Source organism: Hemicordylus capensis, chromosome 6 (assembly GCF_027244095.1).
Source record: "Hemicordylus capensis ecotype Gifberg chromosome 6, rHemCap1.1.pri, whole genome shotgun sequence".
NCBI classification, from domain to species: domain Eukaryota; kingdom Metazoa; phylum Chordata; class Lepidosauria; order Squamata; family Cordylidae; genus Hemicordylus; species Hemicordylus capensis.
Genome location: NC_069662.1, coordinates 11,992,077 through 12,015,443, shown reverse-complemented (window position 1 = coordinate 12,015,443; position 23,367 = coordinate 11,992,077). Strand labels below are relative to the sequence as shown.

Below are 23,367 nucleotides of genomic sequence, written 5' to 3'. Positions count from 1 at the left end.
GATCTCATGAATGTTGCGAAGATGGATTTAAAGTATCCAATCAAATAGAGAAAAAGACCAACAGCAGTACAGAAGGTTGACAAAGTACTGCGAAAGGAAGCAGATGGAATCAATATATAAATATAAGATTTTTTTAAAAAGAAGTTCAGCAAAAGATTACTAAAAAAGATGGGTCAGGAGAGCAAAATCAGCATTAAGGGGGGAAATCTATTCTTTCCCCCTTTCAAATCAAGACAAAAGGCATCAAGAAGAGTCCAAAGCATGGTGACATAAGATTTGCAGAAAAAAGGAAAACTGCAGTGGAAAAACAGAACATTCCCAAAATAAGCAGAAGAAAAATTAAAGCTGTTTTCATTTATTTATTACTGCATTTGTCTGGTTGTGTTTCATCAAATGGTCCCAAGGCAGTTCAGAGCATACTAATTAAAAGCATGTTAAAAACAATCAGTTAAAATACACACTAAAAACAGAGCACAGCAATAGAGTATAACAATAGCCCTATATTCATACATTATGTTCAACACTTGTATAATGAGTGCGCACAGCACACAAGAACAGATCTGTACACAGATACAGTTATTCACATGTTATATTAAACATAGGTACAGCTAACAGTTCCTATTTTGTACCATGCATCTGAGGGACCTGTACCCAGCTTCATTTTTAAAATAAATGCTGGTACAGTCATTTGCATAAAAACATGGAAGTGCCTACACACATCAGGTAAAATGTGTGTGAATAGGGTTGCTCTTAAAGCAATAGTTAAAACTTAGTTAAAGCTGTGACCCCCTCACAGTCCAAAACCTCGGATGGAGGGGATGGGCCTGAACTATTTAGAGAAGACCACGAGGGAAGTGATAGAGGAGGTGTCTCTTTTTACCTTGTCAAATTTAACCTTCACAGTCTCATTTTTCTCCCCTCCCCTTTCTTCGCCGCAACCTACTCAGTGCCTCCTTCACCTGGTTGTTCCTTAGGCAATATATCATGGGGTTGAGAAAGGGTGTAATGGTTGAGTAGAAGAGTGTTACTGCCTTAGTCACCTCTGATTGCTTTTCTCCACCTGGAGCTAAGTACATCCCTGCTATGGATCCGTAGAAAAGGGTCACCACCAGTACGTGCATCAGTATGGTGGAGAAAGCCTTCCTACGACTGCCTTGGTTAGAGGTTTTCATTAGGGTGACAATCACAATGCTGTAGGAAAACACAACAAAGACAACATTCACTAAAAATACAGTGTTCATTAAAATCTGGCAGACCTGGGGAACATTTCCTAGTGGGGGGCAGGCCAGGGAGAGTATTGGCCCAGGGTCACATAAAAAGTGATCAATGATGTTGGGGCCACAGAAGGACAACCTGGAGATCCAGATCACTGGGATAGAATACCATAAGAATCCAAGAACCCAGCAAGCTGCCACCAGGGCATAACAGGAGTCCTGGGACATCAGTTTTGGGTAGCGCAGTGGGTGGCAGATGGCCAAGTAGCGATCCAAGGCCATGGCAGAGAGAAATAAATTTTCTGTTGTGCCCAGAGAGAAGAAGATATAGAATTGGAGGAAACAATCACGAAACGAGATTACCCCATGAGGGGATGCCAGGTCGAAGAGCATACGGGGCACAGTGGTTGTCACATAACATATCTCCAGCCAGGAGAAGTTGCCCAGCAGGATGTACATGGGGAGCCGAGCCAAGTGGGAGTCTAGGAGCACTACTGCAGTGATGACGATGTTCTCACCCAAAGTGAGTATGTAGAGAATGGCGAAAAAAATAAGGAGTAGGAAGCGCTCCTTCTGCCCAATTCCAAAGCCCAGCAAAATGAATTCCTCCACAGCAGTCCTATTGGGAATCTCCATCTTGAGCAGAGAACCCATCTGCCAGGAGGCAGCTTTTCCACTGTTAAATGGTAAGCTAAGGTGCTCCATCAGAAGCTAGGAATTGATTAAATACCTGTTGATAATAGTGCAACTGATCCTTCACACAAAAACTGCAGTTGCTCTTGAAAGATGGCTCTGCTGCTTTTAAAGTTAGCCTCCAGCTAATCTGCAGAAGGAGGAACCATTACAGAAGCAGAAAATGGCTTAGGTGGGCTGAATTCTGCCAAGGGCAGACTCCTTGCTTTTTCTAGATCCCTCATGGTCCATCAACATGTTGTAAATGTGCAAAGCAAGAGGACATATTCAGCATTGATGAACAGTTGTAACATTGCTTATCTATACTAAAAGATCCTGCATACACACTTTTGTTTAGGAAAATAAGAAATGCCCAGCTCAATCCCTAGATCTACCTAGTCGAGAAACCTTTGCAAAAATCCAAGTAATGAGGTTATGGGGGATCCACCAGAAACTGATGGGCAGTGTACGGCTGAGTTTGAAAAGATTGTTGTGGATTATGTACACAGCTTAAGATTTGTTGAAGCTTTCCTTCAAGAAATGATTGCCCCTTGGGAACTTGTCTGTGGAGAGTAGTTCTGTTTTTCCATCCAAACAGGTTCTCCTCAGGAACCTAATGCTCCCTGTGGAGAACTTGCAATTTATTAGGTATTTTTGTCCTTCTGTAATGACTTATTAAATTGAAATATTAGGGTTTTTTTCTTTAGTTGTATTAGTGGCACATTTTATCTGCATTTCCACTCAACTTCCACAATTATTTCCATAATATGTTTTTAGAACATTCCACCATTACCAGATGTGTGGGTCTCCTGACCAAGAGAAGGTCTGTCTTGCCTGGATTTAATTTCAGCTTGTTTGATCCCATCAGAAATAGATCTCACTATAAGTAACCTCTGTAGCTATGATTCATAGATGGGGGCAGCAATATAGGAAGATGCTGAAAGGCATCATCTCATACTGCATGAGAGATGGCAAGGGTAAACCCCTCCTGTATTCTACCAATGAATTCAGTGAATTGGGAGAAAAATCACCCCAGAAATGAATTGACTTTCTATGGTGGGGTGGTTTCGATCTCATGCCTATCTTAAGCTCTTTTGAATAGAAGAGGACACCCTGTTTCTCTTTGGAAACTTCAGTTTTGTTTCCCCAGATGAGGATAGTGTCCCAAAACTAGCCTGAAGCATTCACACTTGACTCATTTGCATGTAATGCAGAACTGAGGGTCCAACAGCGATTCCCCTACGCGCACACACACACACACACACACACACACACACACACACACACACACACTCTTACCTGTCTGTTTTTGGATGAAATGGACAGGAGGTGAGCTGCAGTCTGAGAGACTGCAGAGAGGAGGAAAAACTGGCTGTGCGAGTTTCCTTCTTTCATGAAGGATAGCTCTGACAGCCAATCACAACCAGAGAGGAGCTTTCTCCCTCAAATCCAGTTTCAGCCAGCCCAGTCTGCAGCTCTGCATTCGGACGTACAGCAGGTGGCTGGAAACCACCTATTTGGGACTTAATTGAGGCCGGAGGGGGAGGGAGAACCTCTGGAGACCCCCCTCCCATGGCTACACAGAAGCCCCTGGACTGGGAGGTGGTGAGTTATATTTCTTTTTTAAAAAGTAATTAAAAAACAACAACCCCAAACCGAACCGAGGAGTGTTTGGGGGTGCACAAAACCAAAATGCCTGGACTGGTTCAAGTCCGGTCCGAACTCGAACCGAACCAGGCAACCCAGTTTTGTGCACACCCCTAGTGCTCCTGGGTTAGGGCAGGTGAAACCTCCCACATTGTCAGACCTAGTGTTTGGAGCGAGTAAAGCATTCCGAAGCATCTGACTACACACAAGCAGGGATTTTGACCTGCAGAGCAAAGCCAAAAGGGTCACAATGGCAGCAACCACAACATGTCAGCTTCAATAAGCCTGGCATCAGTGATTCGACCATCTGCAGTATATCTCTGGGCTTTCCCCATTTCTCCTGCTGGGATACAGCCACGAATGGTGGGTGTTGGAGCTTGGTTCAAGATGGGGAGAGCAAGAAGAAGTAGAGGTGGGATGTGTGGCACTGAACAGTTTGCTGAAGCAACTGAGGGGGGACATGATGAACCCTGAGGGAGGAATCCAAGTCCTGGAGGGCCACTGCCAGTAAGAGGAGACTGTGCTGCTCTAGATGGAGCTACAGTCTGACTCAGTAGGCAGCAGCTTCCTATATACTGATGGAAGCATCATGATGTAACAGTTCTGATAGTATATCTTACCTTGCTAGTCCTGGCTGCAGTGACTGTGGGCACTACATTTGGGGCCTTCCTTCTTCTATGCCATGATGCAGCTGAGATGATTTGAGGACATTACAAGTTATTTAAGGTTCAATGAAAAAGCCACACGACAGGAGAGAAATGTGATTGCCAGGCTGGAAACTGTAGCACAGCTATATTCCTGGGTCTGACCAGCAGTTGATGAGCACCTGTTAGGTTTCTGAGATGCTGTCCTTTCTGTCAACACATTCTGTTGTGGACGGTCATAACCCATCATAACCAGAGGTACCAACTCAGAAGTATGGTGAAATATATGGGCCTGGGTGACTCCATGTTATATCAAGAAATGAAATAATATCTGAACTCTGACATACTGTTCCTTGCCCTGTGAGGAGCAGGCAGCAACCTGGCATTGTGTTGCTAAATGGATATGCAAAGAAACACACAAAGGTTTTGGCCTGAAGCTTTCTTATGCTAAGTTGCAACTAGCTACCAAGGTGGCTGTGGACGTTGAGTTCCTCCTTCCATCTTCAGTGAATGGCCCTTCAATGACCAAGTGATTAGCACAGATTGCTGTCTATAGGAATAACCAAATGGATACCGAGAGAATACTTATTTTCTCACTGATGATTCTGAATGTCCCACACATGTAAATATCATCTTGTTTTCAATTACAAGAAAAACACTAGGAAGAGGTATGTGTAATTGCCGTCTGACACCCAAAAATAGGGCCAACTATCTTTACTAACACCTCTGAATCTGAATTGCTGTGTGTTCCCCACCCCTCCCTTCCTGAATGCGCAGCTTCACAGGAGATGAGACTCAAATCTCATCTCTGGACTGGTGAATATCCTGGATAATTAAGATTATCCAGAAAAGTAGCTGCAGTTATCACCCTTTTTGAGGACCCAGGGGAAAAAAAGGAGATTTTTGAACAGATCTATTCAAGGATCAAAGAGAAAAACCCTATAAAGATTGGGGCTTTGAGACAGAGAGCGAGCAGTTCTGTGCCTACGGGCATTTTGCTCACACACTTTCCCAGAGTTTGCTGCTAAAGCTGCGGGGCTAAGCAGGAACTCTGTTCATGAACAGAAACTACAGCAATGCCTGAGTTCCGCTGCCCTAGCTGCCTGATCTGAAGCAACTGCACAGCTCCTGTCTCTGCCAGTGCCTCACTCCTTCAACTGAAGTGATTCTCTCCAGCCTCCAGCCTCGGATCCTGGTAATATGCTACAAACTTTGGGAATTCCCTTCATCTTTTCCCCTTCTCCTGCTCCCTTCCCCTTTTCCCTTCTACTAATCTCTGATCTCCCCCAAAACCTTATCAACCCGCAGCCTCCCCCCCCTTTTCTTTTTCTGCCTGTATCTAAACTGTACTAGACTCTAGGAAGATTTAATTACACACACATAATTTAGTTAGGCACACTGGGTGGGATATTGGTATTGGCTAGATGTTCTGTTTTAATGCTGTTAGCAATTCTACTTTGCTAGGTTGTTGTTAAGCCTTTATGTTCAATAAAGCCCATTGAACCTCTTTGAGGACTAGTTTGATCTCCTTTCTTCCTTGCGCCCAGATCCAACATGGGTCACCATATAAAGAACTTGATGACATTGTGGGCCAGACCTGATTTTGTATACTAGCTAATGAGCATATTTGGTGTATAAGTCAGGCCTGGTCTTTAACAATTCCAAGCAACCCAAAGAAGTACAGTTTGGAATTATGGTGATGCTGTGATGCAGAAACAATCTACCTACTGACAGGAGATGTTTAACTTGGGAAGCAAGCTGGATGGCTGCAACAAAGACAAGTAGGCCTGCAAGTTGTGCAGCAATGTGTATAGCCATAGAACAACACTTGGAGCTTATTGCTGAAGTGCATGTGTGGTGTTCTCTCACACAGTTAAAGGATGTGCCAGGAGTGCATTGGCACATCCACCAGTGACATCAGAGCAGGTGTGTTCTTGCCACGGACCTGATGTTCTTGCATGTGCAAAGCAATGAAAATAACTGTACAGTTACTGAGGGATTCAAGGTTACTTCTATGCAGAAATTAGAAACATAAAATTGAGAACAAATATCAACAATGAAAAAAGAAGTGATGTTCAGGGCAGGTAGATGTTTACAGGTCACAGATAAATTATTGTGAAGGAAAATAATTTTCTTACAGAAGGAAAAAGCTAATAAAAGATAAAAAGCTGAACAGAGTCACTCAGCATAAACTAGGCAGTAAAATTGGTAGAATTCCCTTGAGAAATTTCACTTGTCTTACAGAAACTTGTTTGGCTTCATTGGGATGTAATAAAAACAAAGATTGGTACCCAACAGATTTGGGGGGATAGTCACTTATCTGTCTGGAATAACTGGATGGCAAAGTACATCAACAGACATACTTCTGACCTGACTAGCCTCAAAGGTCTATCTGGTCTATGGTTTCCTCAGAAGCATTATGATACTCTCTTTTAAATCCATGAGTGGTATTTTCAGTCCCAAGTCTTTCTACATTTTGCCACAGGAACAATTTTAATATTCTTTGCAATATGACACTGTCTATGACACATCACAGAGACTTCCCACAACTTGCTCCCTACCCATTCAAGTCTGTGTTTTGGACTCTGTGGAGACGTGGGCCACCAGCCAATACTCCCATCTGGTGCATCTCCAAGATAGGGCTGAGAGATATTCCTGCCTGAAACCTTGGAGAAGCCACTGCCAGATTGTGTAGAGCAGACAATACTGAGCTTGATGGATGAAGGTCTGATGCAGTATATGGCGGATTCCTATGTTCCTATGTACACTTATATAAACAATTCTCTTGAGAGATAGTTGTTGATACTTTAGCTAATGGATTCATACAACAAGTAAATATATATATGACTTGTACAAGGTTTTCTATGTATTATGTTAAGCTGCCAAATAGATCCTGATTGTGGGGGAAAGAACACATTTCTCTCTCTTTTTCTTTCACAAGGAAACTTATGGGCAAAATGTCTGCCTTGATTACAATTTGTTAGTCCCACCAAGGGCCAGACAAGCATTGCTCTGAAAGGCAGATTTGCGTCAAGGTGGCAGCAAGTCCCACTATGTTCAATTTATTTATGGCCAGGTTAGGCTACATTAGTCTGCTGGGTTTAGTTCTGCTCAAAACCAGTTTGGGGCATTCCCTGTCGATTATTTTTATGTCTCCATACACAGAGGTTTTAATTGTATAAATGTTTAAAACAGTTCATACCCAACGTTTCCCAGATTTGACCTTGCCCCTACCCTGGAAAACTGACTGCCCCCTGCAGTTGACTGTCACCACCTTAGATGTTGGGCATCCTGACCAGGCAATATCTCAAGTAGTCCAAGAAATACAATAGTTTCTTTCACTGGATGACTGGAAAATTTATTTCATCTCTTTTTAAAATCCTCATTTTACATTGTCACCTTTGACTGCCGCCATCTCACCTTTCTTCTCCACAATCTACCTAGTGCCTCCTTCACCTGATCGTTCCTCAGACAGTAAATCAAGGGATTGAGAAAGGGTGTGATGGCCGTGTAGAAGAGTGTTACTGCCTTAGTCACCTCTGACTGATTTTCTCCACCTGGAGCTAAGTACATCCCTGCTATGGATCCGTAGAAAAGTGTCACGACCAGCAGGTGCATCAATATGGTAGAGAAAGACTTCCTACGACTGCCTTGGTTGGAAGTTTTCATTAAGGTAACAATAACAATGCTGTAGGAAAACATAACACAAAAGACATTGACTAGAAAGATGGTGTTCATTAAAACCTGGCAGATATGAGGAACATTTCCTAATGGGGGGCAGGCCAGTGAGATTATTGGCCCAGGGTCACATAAAAAATGATCAATGATGTTGGGACCACAAAAGGACAACTTGGAGAGCAAAATCACTGGAACTGGGTACCACAAGAAGCCTAGGACCCAGCAAGCAACCACCAGGGCATAACAGGAATTTTGGGACATCAGTTGTGGGTAGTGCAGAGGGTGGCAGATGGCCAAATACCGGTCCAAGGCCATGGCTGAGAGGAAGAAACATTCTGTATTTCCAAGTGAGAAGAAGATGTAGAATTGGAGGAAACAGTCACGAAAGGAGATGATCCCATGCGGGGATGCCAGGTCAAAGAGCATACGGGGCACAGTGGTGCTCACATAGCATGTCTCCAGCCAGGAGAAGTTGCCTAGAAGGATATACATGGGATGCTGAGCCAAGCGGGAATCTAGAAGCACCAGTGCAGTCATGATGATGTTCTCACCCAAAGTGAGTATGTAGAGAATGGTGAAAAAAACAAGGAGTAGGAAGCGTTCCCTCTGCCCAGTTCCAAAGCCAAGCAAAATGAATTCCTGCACCACAGTCCTATTGGGTATCTCCATCTTGAGCAGAGAACCCATCTGCAAGGAGGCCAGCCTTCCACTGTTAAATGGTAAGCTAAAGTTCTTATGCTCAAAGAGGGCAATCAGAAGCTTGGAACTGATAAAGTACCTGTTAATGAAGTTGTGAGCTGTCCTTCACACAGATCCTGCAGTTGCTCTCAAAAGCACTGCTGGTTGAAAAAAAAAAGCCTTTGGTTGGTACAGCAAGTGCTAAGCTGGAGAAGGATAAGCCATTACTTAGCCTGGAACTCTTGGCAAAAATCTCAGTATTGATAATTTACTGGGGACCCACCAGTTGTCGTTCCACTGCCTTCTGCCCATTCTCTGTTTTGAAGTGAGGTCTTGATTTTGGACAAAGGAGAGACAGCTGAGTTTACATATGTTGGGTAGGTTGTTGTGTATGCAGCTGGAGCCCAATTTTAAAAGGTTTATTGAAGCTTTCCTCCAAGAAATGAATGGCCCTTGGGAACTTGTCTGTTGAGGGTAGTTCTATTTTTTCCATGTAAATATGTTCTCCTCAGTGACCTATTGCTCCCTGTGGACAATCAGTAATATATTAAACCTCCCCCCACCCCACTCCCCTTTGTAATGAGTTCACCATTTGGGATGAATGGAGCTATTCATTTTTTCTCTTCAGTTAGATTGGTGGATGTTTTTGTTCAGATTTCTGCGGAACATCCAAAACTATTTCCAGAATACGTTTTTAGAATATTCCACACAGGGGATTGGGACTGGGATTCTGGCATTGGGAAGGAGACTTTAACCCTTTCTCTTCCTGCTGTGGTCCTATTCTGAATCATCTTCCCTAAGGCTACTATTTTCCCTGTTGGACATCGGACAAGCATGTCTTGATGGAGCAGAATATATTATATACAGATATACAGCGTGCCGGGTGACTCTGGGCCAGTCACTTCTCTCTCAGCCTAAACTACTTCACAGATTTGTTGTGAGAAGAAACTTAAGTATGTAGTACACCTCTCTGGGCTCCTTGGAGGAAGAGCGGGATATAAAATATAAACAAACAAACAAACAAACAAACATATACATGAGCATTTAGTGAAAGCAGTGTGGTATACATTGATGAATTCTCGATGTGCATTCCAGATATGGATATCATTAATCTGCACTGCATACTTTTCAATGGGACTGTGGCATTTGGGTCTGATTCTGCTGTGCATATTACATTTCCCCCCAGATGTTTTTCACCTTTAAGGTTACCTAGGCTTGTTCACTTCACCTATAACTCCGCTGTTATGAAGCCTCTGTAACACTTAGGGTTTCTTATCCAGGTAACGTGACTTTGAAGACGTGGGGAAGGCTGTTGGCAGGAGTCACTCAGTCAGAGATTTTTCGAACAAAAACAACAATAAAATCTTATTAAAGATGATTTCTGAGATTTGTGTAAAAGTAAAGGTAAAGTGTGCCATTGAGTCAATGTCGACTCCTGGCTCCCACAGAGCCCTGTGGTTGTCTTTGGTAGAATACGGGGGGGAGGGGGTTACCATCTCCTCCTCCCACGTAGTATGAGATGATGCCTTTCAGCTTCTTCCTATATCACTGCTGCCCGATATAGGTGTTTTCCATAGTCTGAAAAACATACCAGCAGGAATTCGAACTGGCAACCTCTGGCTTACTAAGACACTACTATTAAATAGGGATGTTAACTTGCTTGGTTACATTATTGATGTTGTTTCTTTTTACAGAGTTTGGTTGCGTTTCATTCAGAAAACTTTAACCCAGTTCCTTCCTAGAGCTGTCCTTTTAAACCAGTCCTTATCACAAATTGTCATTCATTCATGCATGTGCGGTAGCCATGTGTGTGCCAACGCTGCCTGCAGGCTGCTGAGAACAGTGCTGCAGCAACACATGGCCTTTTGAACAGCAAGCACTACACACAGAAAGGCGGTAGAGCGGCGGAGGAGCAGGTAAGGTCCTGCTTACCTGTTTTTTAAAGGAATCGACCCCCCCACCCCCACTGAACCGTTTCGAATGCAGGCACCCGAACCAGATCATCGCTTCCCTAATGAGGTGCCGAACTGGTTCGGCACATCTCTACTCCTTACCCATTCAAGTCCACATTTTGAACCCCAGTTGATTTTCTGCTGAAATCATCCTCAATCCTCATGAAGCCCCGAACTATGATCTTGAACTCCCTGCAGCCTCTGAGCTCTGGTTTAATAACATCTCTATTGCAGTTCTAGGCTACACTTATCAACCATGCAGCTCTCTGTCTTAAGAACAGATGTCCTCGTGACCATGCAAGTGTTCTTGGGGAGGGGTATATTAGATCAGGGCTGCACGTCTTCCGCCTTCCAGCTGTTTTTAGACTACAGCTCCCATAAACCCCCAGTCACAGTGGCCAATAGCTAGGGATTATGAGAGTTGTCGTCCAACTTCTACAGGAGGGCCAATGTAGAAATTGCCTAAGAGGAGGAAAAAGTAATATTAAATGGGTAGCTGGAAAGATGAGGAAAAAGGGAAGTGGCAACAACTAGAAAACAATAACAACATTAGAACAAGTCTTGAAAAGACTGAGGGCCAAACTACATTACTCTCAATGCATAGTTTGCCCTTACATGCATGACGTGCTAATGGTAGCTCTTTCTTCCAGTGGAAAACACCAAATTTAAGGGGCAGAGGATTCAGCAAAGTGTGAGGGGGAAAGTGATCTTTCAGAAAAAATATGCACAAAACAAATTGCATTTGCTAATTTCATTTAATTATTTTTATTGCCCTCCATGGAACAATAGCTAGAGAAACACAATAGCTAGAGAGATTAATGTCCCAGGATCACACAAAAAGTGGTCAATGATGTTGTGGATGCAGAAGGACAACTTGAAGAGCAAACTCACTGGGTACCACAAGAAGCCAACGACTCAGCAAGCTACCACTAGGGCATAACAGGAACGTTAGAGCATCAGTTGTGGGTAGCACAGTAGGTGACGGATGGCTAAATACCAGTCCAAAGCCATGCAGGGGAGTAACAGCAGGAGAGAGGGCATGCCCTCAACTCCTGCCTGTGCCTTCCAGCGGCATCTGGTGGGCCACTGTCCGAAACAGGATGCTGGACTAGATGGGCCATGGGCCTGATCCAGCAGGGCTGTTTTTATTTTCTTATGTTCTTATGGCTGAGAAAAGAAGCATTCAGTATTTCCAAGGGAGAAGATGATGTAAAACTGGAGGAAAACAGTCACGAAAGGAGATGATCCGATGAGGGGATGGCACGTCAAAGAGCATAGAGGACACAGTGGTGGTCACATAGTATATCTCCAGCCAGGAGAAATTGCTCAGCTGGACGTACATGGGATGCTAAGTCAAGTGAGAGTTAGGGGTGTACATGGTACCGATTCTGGCAGTTAGGTTCGATTTCGAGCTGAAGTCGAACCAGACCACTGGACCAATGGTCAAACGGGTCAGAACCGGACTGTGGTTTGACCAATGGTCAAATTGGTCAGAACTAGTCTGACAATGGTCAGAATAGTTCAGAACCAGTTCGATTCAGTTTGAGGGGTATGCTTGTATAAGGGAATCCAGTGAGAATTCCCCTTTACAAGCAAAGGGGGGGCACCTGCCTTTAAAATACTTCTAATTGTGGCTGGTGGTGGGTGGGTGGTGAGATGGCACCTTATCACCAGTGCCACCTCTAAACTATAGACCGGGTCTGGCACTCCAAGCAGCGTAGTCTGGTTCTAGGCTCCATGCATGCACAGGGGCTGGAACCAAGCCACACTGCTGAGAGCGCCAGACCCAGCCCAGAGTTTAGAGGAGCCGCTGCCAGTGGTAAGATGACCTCTTGCCACCCCACCAGCTGCCAAAGGAAGGGTTCCCCCCTTTGCTTGTAAGGAGGAAGAGGGGGAAAGAGAATCCACATTCTTGCCTAGGAACTCTGCTGGTCCTGATTTGTTTATGTGTTTACTCAGAAGTAAGCTCCAGTGGAATCAATGAATGTAATTTATAGTAATTTTTGCTTATTCCAAGCTTTCCAGAGGGACTTTGCTTCCTCACTTTGGTGGGGATGAGAGAAAGGGGACAGAGGACTGTGGTATGACTGCAGATTAAGACTCCCCTCCTGCTGCAGTCGTGCTCCTTTCCCCTTCAATGATGTTCCCTTAGAAGAAAGAAGGACCCACTCTAACCTTGCCAGAGCCCCGTGTGCAAGCTGAAATGGGTAATTCTTCTCCCCATAAAAAAATACAAGTATTCTGTTTCTCCACAAGCAGCACCCCACACAGAGCCCCCGGAACATGGAGCCCTATTCATTTGCTTTTATCGCACTCCCCTAAAGTTGGCTCTAAAGGACAGGTCCCATTGGTGTCAAGTTGGATACAGGCAAGCAAATACATCTAAATGTGCACCCTGTTGAAAGCAATGTGGTCTGAATGAGTGAGATTGGCATTCTGATGTGGATTTGGATGCATTTTCCAGATCTAGTTACCCTCCATCTGTATCACATTTGTAAGGGGTGTTCATACAGATTCTCATTTGAAAGCATCAGTGTCTAAATTTTGACACAACTAGTCAACTATTTGTAGCTGAGGTGATGAAGCATCAATCCAGTTTCTTCAGGTAAGGGGAATAATTTCTCAATACCCATCCTCAACACCCAATCCCCTGGCTTTTTTCATTTATTCTCTTTGTTGGTCTATTACTTTTGTCTCTGTCCCTCTTTTTCCTTCTGTCCCTCAGCTGTCTTATCATTGTTGGATTAAGATTATTAACTTCTTGGGGCAGAATCCTATCTTTTTGGTTTATGTTACTCTTCTAATGTGCAATTATGACAAAGTAGGAGTAAACACAACAATGTGATACAGTAATGTTCCACATGTCTGCTTGTTTATCCACTGTTTAATCTTCACTTCCTTTACCAGTGCAGTTGAAAGAGGCACCATTGGAAAGTTTGGCATGTGAAGAAGATGAGAGGGTGTGTCTGAGCAATATTTTACCAGGTAGAGCCCCTTTCCCATGTTTCTGCTGTTATGAATTACATAGGAACAGCATTACTTTGGTTTAAGGAGGAATTAGAGCCTTTGTGAAAAAGGTCCAGCCAGTTTAGTTCCTGTTAACACTGCTCCCTCTTCCTTCTCTTTCCCTGCATCATCCTCTTTCTTCTCAATAATTTGGCCAACGCCTCCTTTACCTGATCATTCCTAAGACAGTAGATCAAGGGGTTGAGCAGTGGGGTAACAGCAGAGTAGAAGAGAGTCACCACCTTAGTGACCACTGCATGACTTTCTCCATTGGGCCCCACATACATGGCTACCACAGAGCCATAAAAAAGTGTCACTACTGCCAGATGGGAAGACACTGTGGAGAAGCCCTTCATACATCTGCTTTGGCTAGAGGTTTTCACCAGGGTGACACCTATACATATATAGGAGACCAAAATGAAGAGGAAGGTAGCCAGAACCACAGAGGATACAAATACATAGTAGATGAAGGGAGCATACCCCAGTGGGGGGCAAACCAGGGCCAAGATTGGGCCTGGATCACAAACAAAATGGTCAATGGTTCTAGGGCCACAGAAAGACAACCTTGAAATCAAGAACACTGGTGCAATATACCACAGAAAGCCAAGGACCCAACAAGCAGTCACCAGGGCATAGCAGGAATCTTGGGACATTATTTGTGGGTAGCGCAGGGGGTGGCAGATGGCCAAGTAGCGATCCAAGGCCATGGCTGAGAGGAAGAAGCACTCAGTATTTCCGAGGGAGAAGAAGACGTAGAACTGGAGGAAGCAGGCATGGAAGGAGATGGCACCCCATTCGAAGGACAGGTCAAAGAGCATACGGGGCACTGTAGCACTCACATAACACATCTCCAACCAGGAGAAATTGCCAAGGAGGATGTACATGGGAAGCCGGGCCAGGTGAGCATCTTGAACTACGAGCATGGTGATGATGAAGTTCTCTGCCAAAGTGAGGGTGTAGACAGCTATGAAGAAGATGAGAAGGAGCAGGCGTCCCTGCTGTCCAACCCTGAAGCCCAGGAGAATGAACTCCTGCACTGTGGTCCCATTGACCAACTCCATTTAGAGCACAGAATTAATCTACAAGGAGGCTAATCTTCCATTGTTCCACTATGCTGAACTAAGGTGCTCCATCTGATTTTTGAACTGGATGAAGCATTAATTGATACAGTATATATGTTGATACCCCATATGTTAGAGCATGTTCGCAGGAGGGAGGAGGACAGTACTGGCATTCAATTGGTGGTTTGTTAAAAAAAACAACCCAACAACAATTAGTGACTGACATCTGGACTAAATTACTTGGTGTAAGCCCTGTTTAAATTAAGTAGCCCTTTAGAGTAACTCCAGAGTACTACTATGGAGTAGCTAAGTCTGAATATCAGCCACTGTCTTTACCAGCAAGATAAATACTTAACATCAACAGTTCATTTTTGCATGGTGGACTCCCCTCCACCCCACCATATCCCTTGTGGTCCACTGACATGTTTTAAATCTGCAGAGAAAGGATACATACTCAGGATCTTGGGCAGAACTAATATGTGCTAAGCAATCCTAACTTTGCACTGTTGCTTAAGAATATTAACGAGTCCATTCTGGCATCAGCCCAAGCCAGAATTCTTTGAAGGGGCAGGAGGAGTGGTGGTGGAAGAGCCAGCAAGCATCTGGGGATAATTTCCTAGAGATGTCCTAGTGGACCTTGGTCTTCCTTCTGCCCAGATCTGGATTAGACAATGGGTTTAGTATCTAAACTAGATAACAGTAACACATTTATTTGAATCAAGTCTTTGGAGCAGTAATAAGTACCCGAATCTTTCAGACTATTCTGTGGATCTAACACTAAGGCAAATAAAGTCCTCTAAGATTCACATCTCAAGTCCTTTTACTTAAGTAATAACCCACATTTATGTACCTCTGTAGCACACAGTGAGGTTCTCCAACCAGCCACAGACACGATGCAGACACAGTGCTGGTGTTTGAAGTTCATGTATCACTTCTTCTATCATGCCTGTGGTTCAAAGGCGGCTTTCTAACAAAAAGAGAAGAGACTGCAGCGTAGGCTTTGTCTGAGACAGATTGCTGTGGATTCTGTATGGAAGTTCAATTCTGTTTTAAAGGGGAGTGAGAAGCTTTCATCCAAGAAATAAAATGCCATTGGGAACTTGTCTATTGGGGGCAGCTCTATTTTCCTTCAAAACAAGGTCTCCTCAGAGACTAGTTGCCCCTGCAGTCAGAGGCAGTCTTATCCCTGGACTTTGGGGCTGAAGTCCAGGGCCTCCACAGCCCTTGGGGGCCTCCAAATCCTCTTTAGTCTGTCCCAAGTGGTGTGGTCACCCGGAGGAGCATGATGATGCTTAATTTGCAGGGGAGGGGAGGGCCTCCAAAGGTCTTGAGGTCCAGGCTCTAAAATTACCTAAGTGCACCTCTGCCTGCAGTGGAGATTTTGGGATCTGCACCAAATTTCAGAATTCTAGACCAAGCCACTCCAGAAATATAAAAGGGGTGCTCTTTTCTCTTGGGCAAGATCATGGGGCCCTCTAGGAGCACATGGATCTACACTCCTAGGTCCATGCCTAATGGGTCTTTTTAAAAGACCCTTAAGGCACACCTGTTTTCTCAGGCTTTTAATTAAAATTAAACGGTTTAATTGTTTCTATCCTGTGAAATTATTTTAATTGTTTCTCTCTGTGAATTGTTTTGTGAATTTATTTTACACATTTATTTACCATAAAATTCAAATCTCTAGCTGGCTGATGCAATAAAATACAGCAGCACAGAAATTAAAACAATTATTACACCATTTAATTGTAACATGTAATTGTAAATGTTTGAAATTTAACTAAGATTAGTTAAATGTAAGTAAGTAAAACTTTATTTCGGTCATTTTTATAACTACAGGTTGAGTATCCCCTATCTGGACATCCAAAATCCAGAATGCTCCAAAATCTGGACACCGTGCCGTAACAAAAACAAAAAACAAAATGCCTCAGCTCACACGCTCGCAGATTCCCAATTTTGCTGCTTTTAAACATGTGGTCAAAACTTACTTATTTCAGAAGGCTGTTAGTGACATTGGTTTTGTCTGTAATTCTCTCTAGTTGCGGCTCTGCTTTTATTGTGAAGCTTTTTAATGTTCCTCCTCCATGCCCTGCTCAGTTTGGCACCTGCTCTGTTGGCATCTGTTTTGGTGCTCTGTTGGTGCCTGCTCTGTTTGGTAAAGGTACAGTACAGGGTAATGTCAAAAAGGCCTGCTGATACCCCTATGGGTAACAGTGATAATAACAAGATGAAGCATTTATGTTTATTTATAGCACAGAAAGTAAAGCTGCTGGAGAAACTGGACAGTGGTGTAAGTGTGAAACGTCTTACAGAAGAGTATGGTGTTGGAAAGAGCACCATAGATGACCTGAACAAACAGAAGGGTAAACCTAAAAAAATAAAATACAGTAGCCTTTCATGTTTGGACTGGATCCCATGCCCAAGATATCTCATTATGCAAATATTCCAAAATCTGGAAAAATCCAAAATCTGGAACACTTCTGGTCCAAAGCAGTCCGGTTAAGGGATACTCAATCTGTATAGAAAAAAGTTGGCTTTTTCCAGTTGCTGAAAAAGCCAACTGCCTTAATGATCCAGCCACTCCTGTAGCTGCAGAACAACCTCGAACCTTTACTAGTAACTGCATATTTAGAATAATCTGCCAGAATGTATCCTTTCCCTCTTGGCAACATATTTATTTCAGCTCTACAAACAGAAAAATCATGGACATGTTTACTCAGTTCAGTGGGACATAATCCCAAGTGATTGACCGTAAAATTGCAGCTTGAAGCACATTTCCTATACAGCTTCTCTATCTCTAAGATCCAGCAATTATCTATTTTGGCTAAAGTATTTCACTGGGGACTTGGGAACTGCTTCTGTGATTTATGTTCCCCTTAAGGTATAATCATGAGCTACTGAAATATATTCCACATGGATCTGGACATGCAGAAGAATCATCCCATGTCAAAGAGTCTGCAGGAGTTTTCATTGTTGCAAGGTTTCCTATTTTAATGCAGTACTATTTTCTCTGAAATTGATGTTTCTTTCATTTTAAAAAAAATTTCTGCCTCTAGTTCTGGGAGACCAACACCCCACATCTAGTGGTGGAACTGCTGATTTACATGGGAACATAAGAAGCTGCCTTATACTGAGACAGACCATTGGTCCATCTAGCTTAGTATTGTCTTCACTGACTGGCAGCAGCTCTCCAAGGTTTCCAGCAGGAGTCTATCCCCTCTGCATGCAAGCAGACACCCTTCCACTGAATTACGGCTCCATCCCCTAAGGGGATCTTACAGCAGACAGTGCTTGCATGTAATCACCCATCCAAATGCAGGGGAGATCCTGCTTAGCAAAGGGGACAATTCAGGCTTGCGACTAGAAGACCAGCTCTCCTCCCCAAAAGGCTTTCCAGCCTGAGCTGTAGAAGGGGAGTGGCAGGGAAACAGCCTGGTAATCTGGATGCTTTTGATTCTCCTTCCATTCTTATTGGATCTGGCCCCAAAATATACAGGTCACCATACATTTAATTCTTTAAAGTACTATAGAATTCTGGTATTTTTTAAAGTTGGGCATTAGTATTGTTTGTCTAATGAGCATTCTGCAGACATGATAGAGCCCTGCTGCAACTAGATCTGAGATTATTGGTCACATTTCACGCCCCCCACCTTCCTACTTCTCTCCTAGATCTTTCCTCACAACTCTGTAGTGTCATATAGATCAGCAACCTAAGAGGACGTTCATCTCTGCTGCAAACCTCCCCGATGCTTGTCAACAACCAAGGTATTTTGAACTTAATTTTGTCAAGTAGGCGGCTCCAGGGGGATCTTTGGATCCACAAATGAGATCTGACTGCAGATTGAGAGATGTTAAATGGAATGAGGGATCAGTGTGGAGGTGGACATGGTCCACAAGAATGAGACAGAGCTAAAAGCTAAATGAAGCTTGATGTTTAGAAGGCTAAGCATTTATTCAAAAGTGTCAATGCAATAATTTTGTCATTGTGGTTCAGAGAGTGGAAGAAAGGAAACACAGACAACTACATCTATAGCTTAGTTTTTAAGTGGATAAGCCATTGGGATTTAAGTTTGCTTGAAGGCTATCCAGCCTGCCACAGGGGCCAAAACCGATCCCAAGTACTGAATATTTGTGACATTTTTATCCTGCTCTTCCACGGAAGTGCTCAGAGTGAGATATATGGTCCCTCCCCCTTTTATCCTTCTTATTCTATTTTATTGTCATTTTTTCCCTATAGCCACTGCTAGCACAACATATGAGGCCTGGCAAATTGATTTGAAAATTTTGATTTTATCAGAAATTGCCTCAATTTGGTAAAGATCAGTAAATTCCAAATCCATTTTTTAAAAATTGGATTGGTAAATTTGGAATTAACTTTGTACCCACCAATGTGACTTTCCATTTGAAGGGAAACCAAATGAAAGGTAGGAATGGTGTTAAAAGGTACCAAATCCACTTCATTGGCTTTTAACAGTGGTGTAGAAGAGGACATTTTAGCCCCTTTAGTTTTCTTCCCCGCTGTCCAAAAGGCCATACTGGCTGAAAGTCTACCTTCTGTGCAGTGGTTAAAGATAGAAAAACCCCTTTCTCATTGCATTGGCTCACCCTAAACATGATGTAGGAAGACGTATAGGGGAAAAAGAGATGGAAATAATGGGATAAGGAGGGTGGAGAGACATTTTTCATATGCTCAGATGCTAGGGATGTTCAGAACCAGTTTGTGATCAACCTGGATTGCTGTGAACCAGTCCGGTTCAAGCGGTTCAGTCGCAAACCACATTGAACTGGTTCATCAAACCAACTGGCCCAGCCAATCGATTTGACCGAACCAGTTCCCATACCCATGGCAGAAGAAAAGCCCTGCAGTGCAGGATCAGGCCACAGGTCCATCTAATTCAGCATCATGTTTCCCATAGTGACCTGGGAAGGCCACCAGCAGGGCATGAAGGCAATAGCCCTCTCCCGTTGTTTCTCCCCAGCAACTGACATTCAGAGGTACACTGTCTTTGAACATGGGGGTTCCATTTAGCCAGCATGGCTAATAACAATTGATAGACTTTTCCTCCCTGGATTTATCTAAGTAAGTGGCTATCACTACATCTTGTGGCAGTAGAGTTTTAATTTTTTTTTTAAAAAAGTTATTGGTATTGTTGTTGTCCACCACTTAGAGACTTTGGAGAAGGCGGTATACATTTTCTTAAAAAATAAATATGTAAATAAAATGGCACAGAACATCTAGAACATTATTTACTGGCACAGAACATCTAGAAGGGGGGCCCAAAGTTCAAGGGAGGGACAGGATCCTGAGACAAGTAGCACCTTCCTCATCACCAAGCAGATTTGCAGTGGGCTTAATTTGTTACAGCAGAGAAACCTAACTTGCACACATTGGATTCGGAGGCAGGGAAACCAGTTCTCTGCTTGCCCCATTACCCTTGCCAATGTGATTTTAGAAGATCTGCTGCATTGTGTTAAGGGTAAATCCCTGAGTGTGGGTTTAGGAAGGATGAGATGTCTTACTGTGTGTTCCCTTTCCCAATGCTGCTATTAGATTAATGCCCTGCTCTGCAGATCTTTACAAAAAGCAACAGGTTGTATGTGCATGACTGTGTTACAAATCTCTACACACCCTCCTGTAATTGGTTCTGGGTTGGAGGGCAGAAGACAAAATATGTTTCGAAGAGGGGGGGCAGAAGCAGGATCATGACGTAGGGATGTGCAAATTGATTTGAATTCAAATTGATTCAACTCAAATCTGGGTGATCCGTGTGATTTGAATTTGAACCAATCAACCTTTAAAAAGTCAATTCAATTTGAAATCAAAATTTCAAAAATTTATTTGAATTTGATTTGAGAGTCATCTGGCACCTTTTAAAAACCATGCAGCACCCCTGATGGGTTTTTAAAAGGTACCAAAACAGGGTCAAAAGTGATTCAAATTCCATTTGAATCAAATTTTCAGACCAGATTCAAATTTGAAATGAATTTTCAGATTTTGATTTGAATTCAAAACAAATTGAAACATTTATTTTGTGCACATTATTATAATAATAATTATTATATTTATATCCCGCTCTTCCTCCAAGGAGCCCAGAGCGGTGTACTACATACTTGAGTTTCTCTTTCACAACAACCCTGTGAAGTAGGTTAGGCTGAGAGAGAAGTGACTGGCCCAGAGTCACTCAGCAAGTCTCGTGGCTGAATGGGGATTTGAACTCGGGTCTCCCCGGTCCTAGTCCAGCACTCTAACCACTACACCACGCTAGCCCTCTATCATGAAGTGTGTATAAGAAACACAATTGTGGGCATCTAGATAAACACCATATTTGTGGCGATGTCCTTATTCAGAGCACTGACTGACAGTCCTTGCAGTCAACAGCCAATGATGTGTCAGTGGGATAACCTGCAACATGATAACATCATGGAAAGTTGTGTGTTTGGTGTCACAGGGGTACAAATGTGATTGCCTATTGTCTTTGTGGTTTCAATGGAATCTTGATAATTATCACAGTGTTGTGGAAATCATGTTTAAATCAGGGAACATTTAAAATGTGAAAAATGGGATAAATTAAGCGAAATTCCCTTCTAGATTATAAAAAGGAATGCCAGATTCTCAAAGTTAATGAATGTACTATTGTTTCTCCCACCAGGTCCAACCATTTCCATCAATGTCTCCACTGTCACAGAGTTTGTCTTCTTGGGTCTTCCCCAGTTCCGTCCCATCCAGTGCCTTCTCTTTGTTCTAGTCTTGGCTGCCTATGCAGTCGTCCTGTTGGGCAACCTACTCATTGTGGTCACTGTATATGGAGAACCCCGTTTATTCCAGTCCCCCATGTATTTTTTCTTGACCAACTTGTCCTTCGACATCTCCTTGGGCTCAGTGGCTACCCCCAAGCTGTTAACAGACCTGGCAAGCAGCAGCAGGAGCATAACCTTTGTTTGCAGAATGGTCCAGGTCTTCCTCATCCACTTCATTGGGGGCTCAGAGATGCTTCTTGTCACCCTCATGGCCTATGATCGCTACATGGCCATCTGCCATCCACTGACATACATGGCCATAATGAACCGTCCATTTTGCATCAAACTCCTGCTGTCCTGTTGGGCTGGAGGCCTCATCCATGCAACTATCCAGATGGCTTTGCTTCTTCAGCTACCCTTCTGTGGTCCAAATGAACTGGACAATTTCCACTGTGATCTCCCACAGCTGGTCAAGTTGTCTTGTGCTGATACCTACATGACTGAGTAGTCATGTAGGTATCATGACTACTCAGTAGTCATGAGTAGTCATGACTACTCATGACTCAGTAGTCATGAGTAGTCATGTAGGTATCATGACTACATGACTGAGTAGTCATGACCTACTATTGTGGTAGCCAATAGTGGCCTTCTTTCCCTGATCTGCTTCCTCGCCTTGATGGCCTCCTATGGTGTTATTGTGGCCACACTACGTGGCCACTTCAGAGAAAGTGGTGGGAAGGCTCTGTCCACCTGTAGTGCCCACTTGATTGTAGTCTGCATCAGCTTTGTGCCCTGTATGTTTGTGTATCTTGTGCCTTTCTCTCGTTCTAAGACGGACAAGTTGGCTTCTGTGTTCTACACACTAATTGTGCCCTCTCTCAATCCAATCATATATACTTTGAGGAACCGGGATATGAGTGAGGCAATGGGCAGGCTGAAGAACAAGTGCCCATGTTCACATTCTTCTGTGAAGGGAGAACAAATATGAATTGGTTGGTAGTAGTAGTAGTAGTAGTAGTAGTAGAAGTGTGTGTGTGTTTTTTAGGGGCTCTGGGAAGCATGGAACACTTTTTTTGCTTGGTTTCTATATGAATTGGTAGTAGTAGTAGTAGTAGTTGTTGTTGTTGGTGGTGGTGTGTGTGTGTTTAAGGGGCTCTGGGAAGCATGGAACACTTTTTTGCTTGGTTTCTAGATGGTTTCTAGATCTCAGGCCAGGCTCATAGATGGTACCACATCATAGATGGTACCACATAATTGCCTTGAAGGGAATGACCTGGCCAAGAACATGTGAAAAACATTGTTTGTGTGAACTGGCAGCTCCTGATGGTTAGTATGTTTGTGGTTTCCATGATTCCTTTGATCGTAATAGCTCAAAAATAAAATAAAATAAAATAAAATAAACTGCCACCTATGGAGGATGCATTAGCTACATGAGAAAATAGACTTGTTCACATGACCACCAGCAGGGTAGGAGAAGGACCTGGCCAGGTAGGAGAGCCAGGTGCATTCCTGATTTTTGGACATGTGCTTGCAAATTTAAGGTAGGAGGTGGGGAAAATGATCATGTGTAGGCAGCAGCTGGGTAGGCCAGCTTTTCCTCCTATCTTGGTAGAAAGATGGGGTTCTGGGAAAGCAATGAACGTCCTACCCAGCTGCTAACTCACACATGATAGTTCTCTTCATCATCTACCTGAATGTTTGCAAGCACATGACTGAAACTGGGAGTGCACCTGGCTCTCCTACCCAGGCTTCTCCTACCTGCTGGTGGTTGTGTGAACAAGCCCACTACTTCATACAAATGCATATTCAGGGCTGCTCAACTTCAGCCCTCCTGCAGATGCTGGCCTACATAATCCCATAATCCCTGGCTATTGGCCACTGTGGCTGGGGATCATGGGAGTTGTAGTCCAAAAACAGCTGAGGTACCTAAGTTGAGCAGGCCTGGCATATCTGAATAGGCCTTCAAAGTCAGGAGCATAGGGAAACTGACAGCAGCCCCAGTTCAGCTTGCTGCCACCAGCCTCCCCAGCCACGCCCCCACATCTGATGTCAGATGCAGGGGGCGTGGCTGGTTCCAATA

General features: G+C 43.6%; 4 protein-coding genes across 4 annotated transcripts; 1 reads left to right on the top strand and 3 right to left on the bottom strand.

Moving 5' to 3' along the window:
* Window positions 1-905: 905 nt before the first annotated feature.
* LOC128330864 (olfactory receptor 11G2-like) lies at window positions 906-1,850 on the bottom strand. The gene has a single exon (XM_053264228.1). It carries the CDS (start codon window positions 1,848-1,850, stop codon window positions 906-908), a length of 945 nt encoding a protein of 314 aa, XP_053120203.1.
* A 5,714-nt stretch (window positions 1,851-7,564) lies between these two features.
* LOC128330863 (olfactory receptor 11H6-like) lies at window positions 7,565-8,524 on the bottom strand. Its single transcript, XM_053264227.1, has one exon. The coding sequence runs from the start codon at window positions 8,522-8,524 to the stop codon at window positions 7,565-7,567; it is 960 nt and encodes a 319-aa protein (XP_053120202.1).
* A 5,059-nt stretch (window positions 8,525-13,583) lies between these two features.
* Window positions 13,584-14,552, bottom strand: LOC128330862 (olfactory receptor 11G2-like). Its single transcript, XM_053264226.1, has one exon. The coding sequence runs from the start codon at window positions 14,550-14,552 to the stop codon at window positions 13,584-13,586; it is 969 nt and encodes a 322-aa protein (XP_053120201.1).
* Window positions 14,553-16,752: 2,200 nt separating this feature from the next.
* On the top strand, window positions 16,753-22,275 carry LOC128330861 (olfactory receptor 4Q3-like). Its single transcript, XM_053264225.1, has 3 exons — window positions 16,753-16,912; window positions 21,200-21,792; window positions 21,910-22,275. The coding sequence occupies exons 1-3, from the start codon at window positions 16,753-16,755 to the stop codon at window positions 22,273-22,275; spliced, it is 1,119 nt and encodes a 372-aa protein (XP_053120200.1).
* Window positions 22,276-23,367: the final 1,092 nt, after the last annotated feature.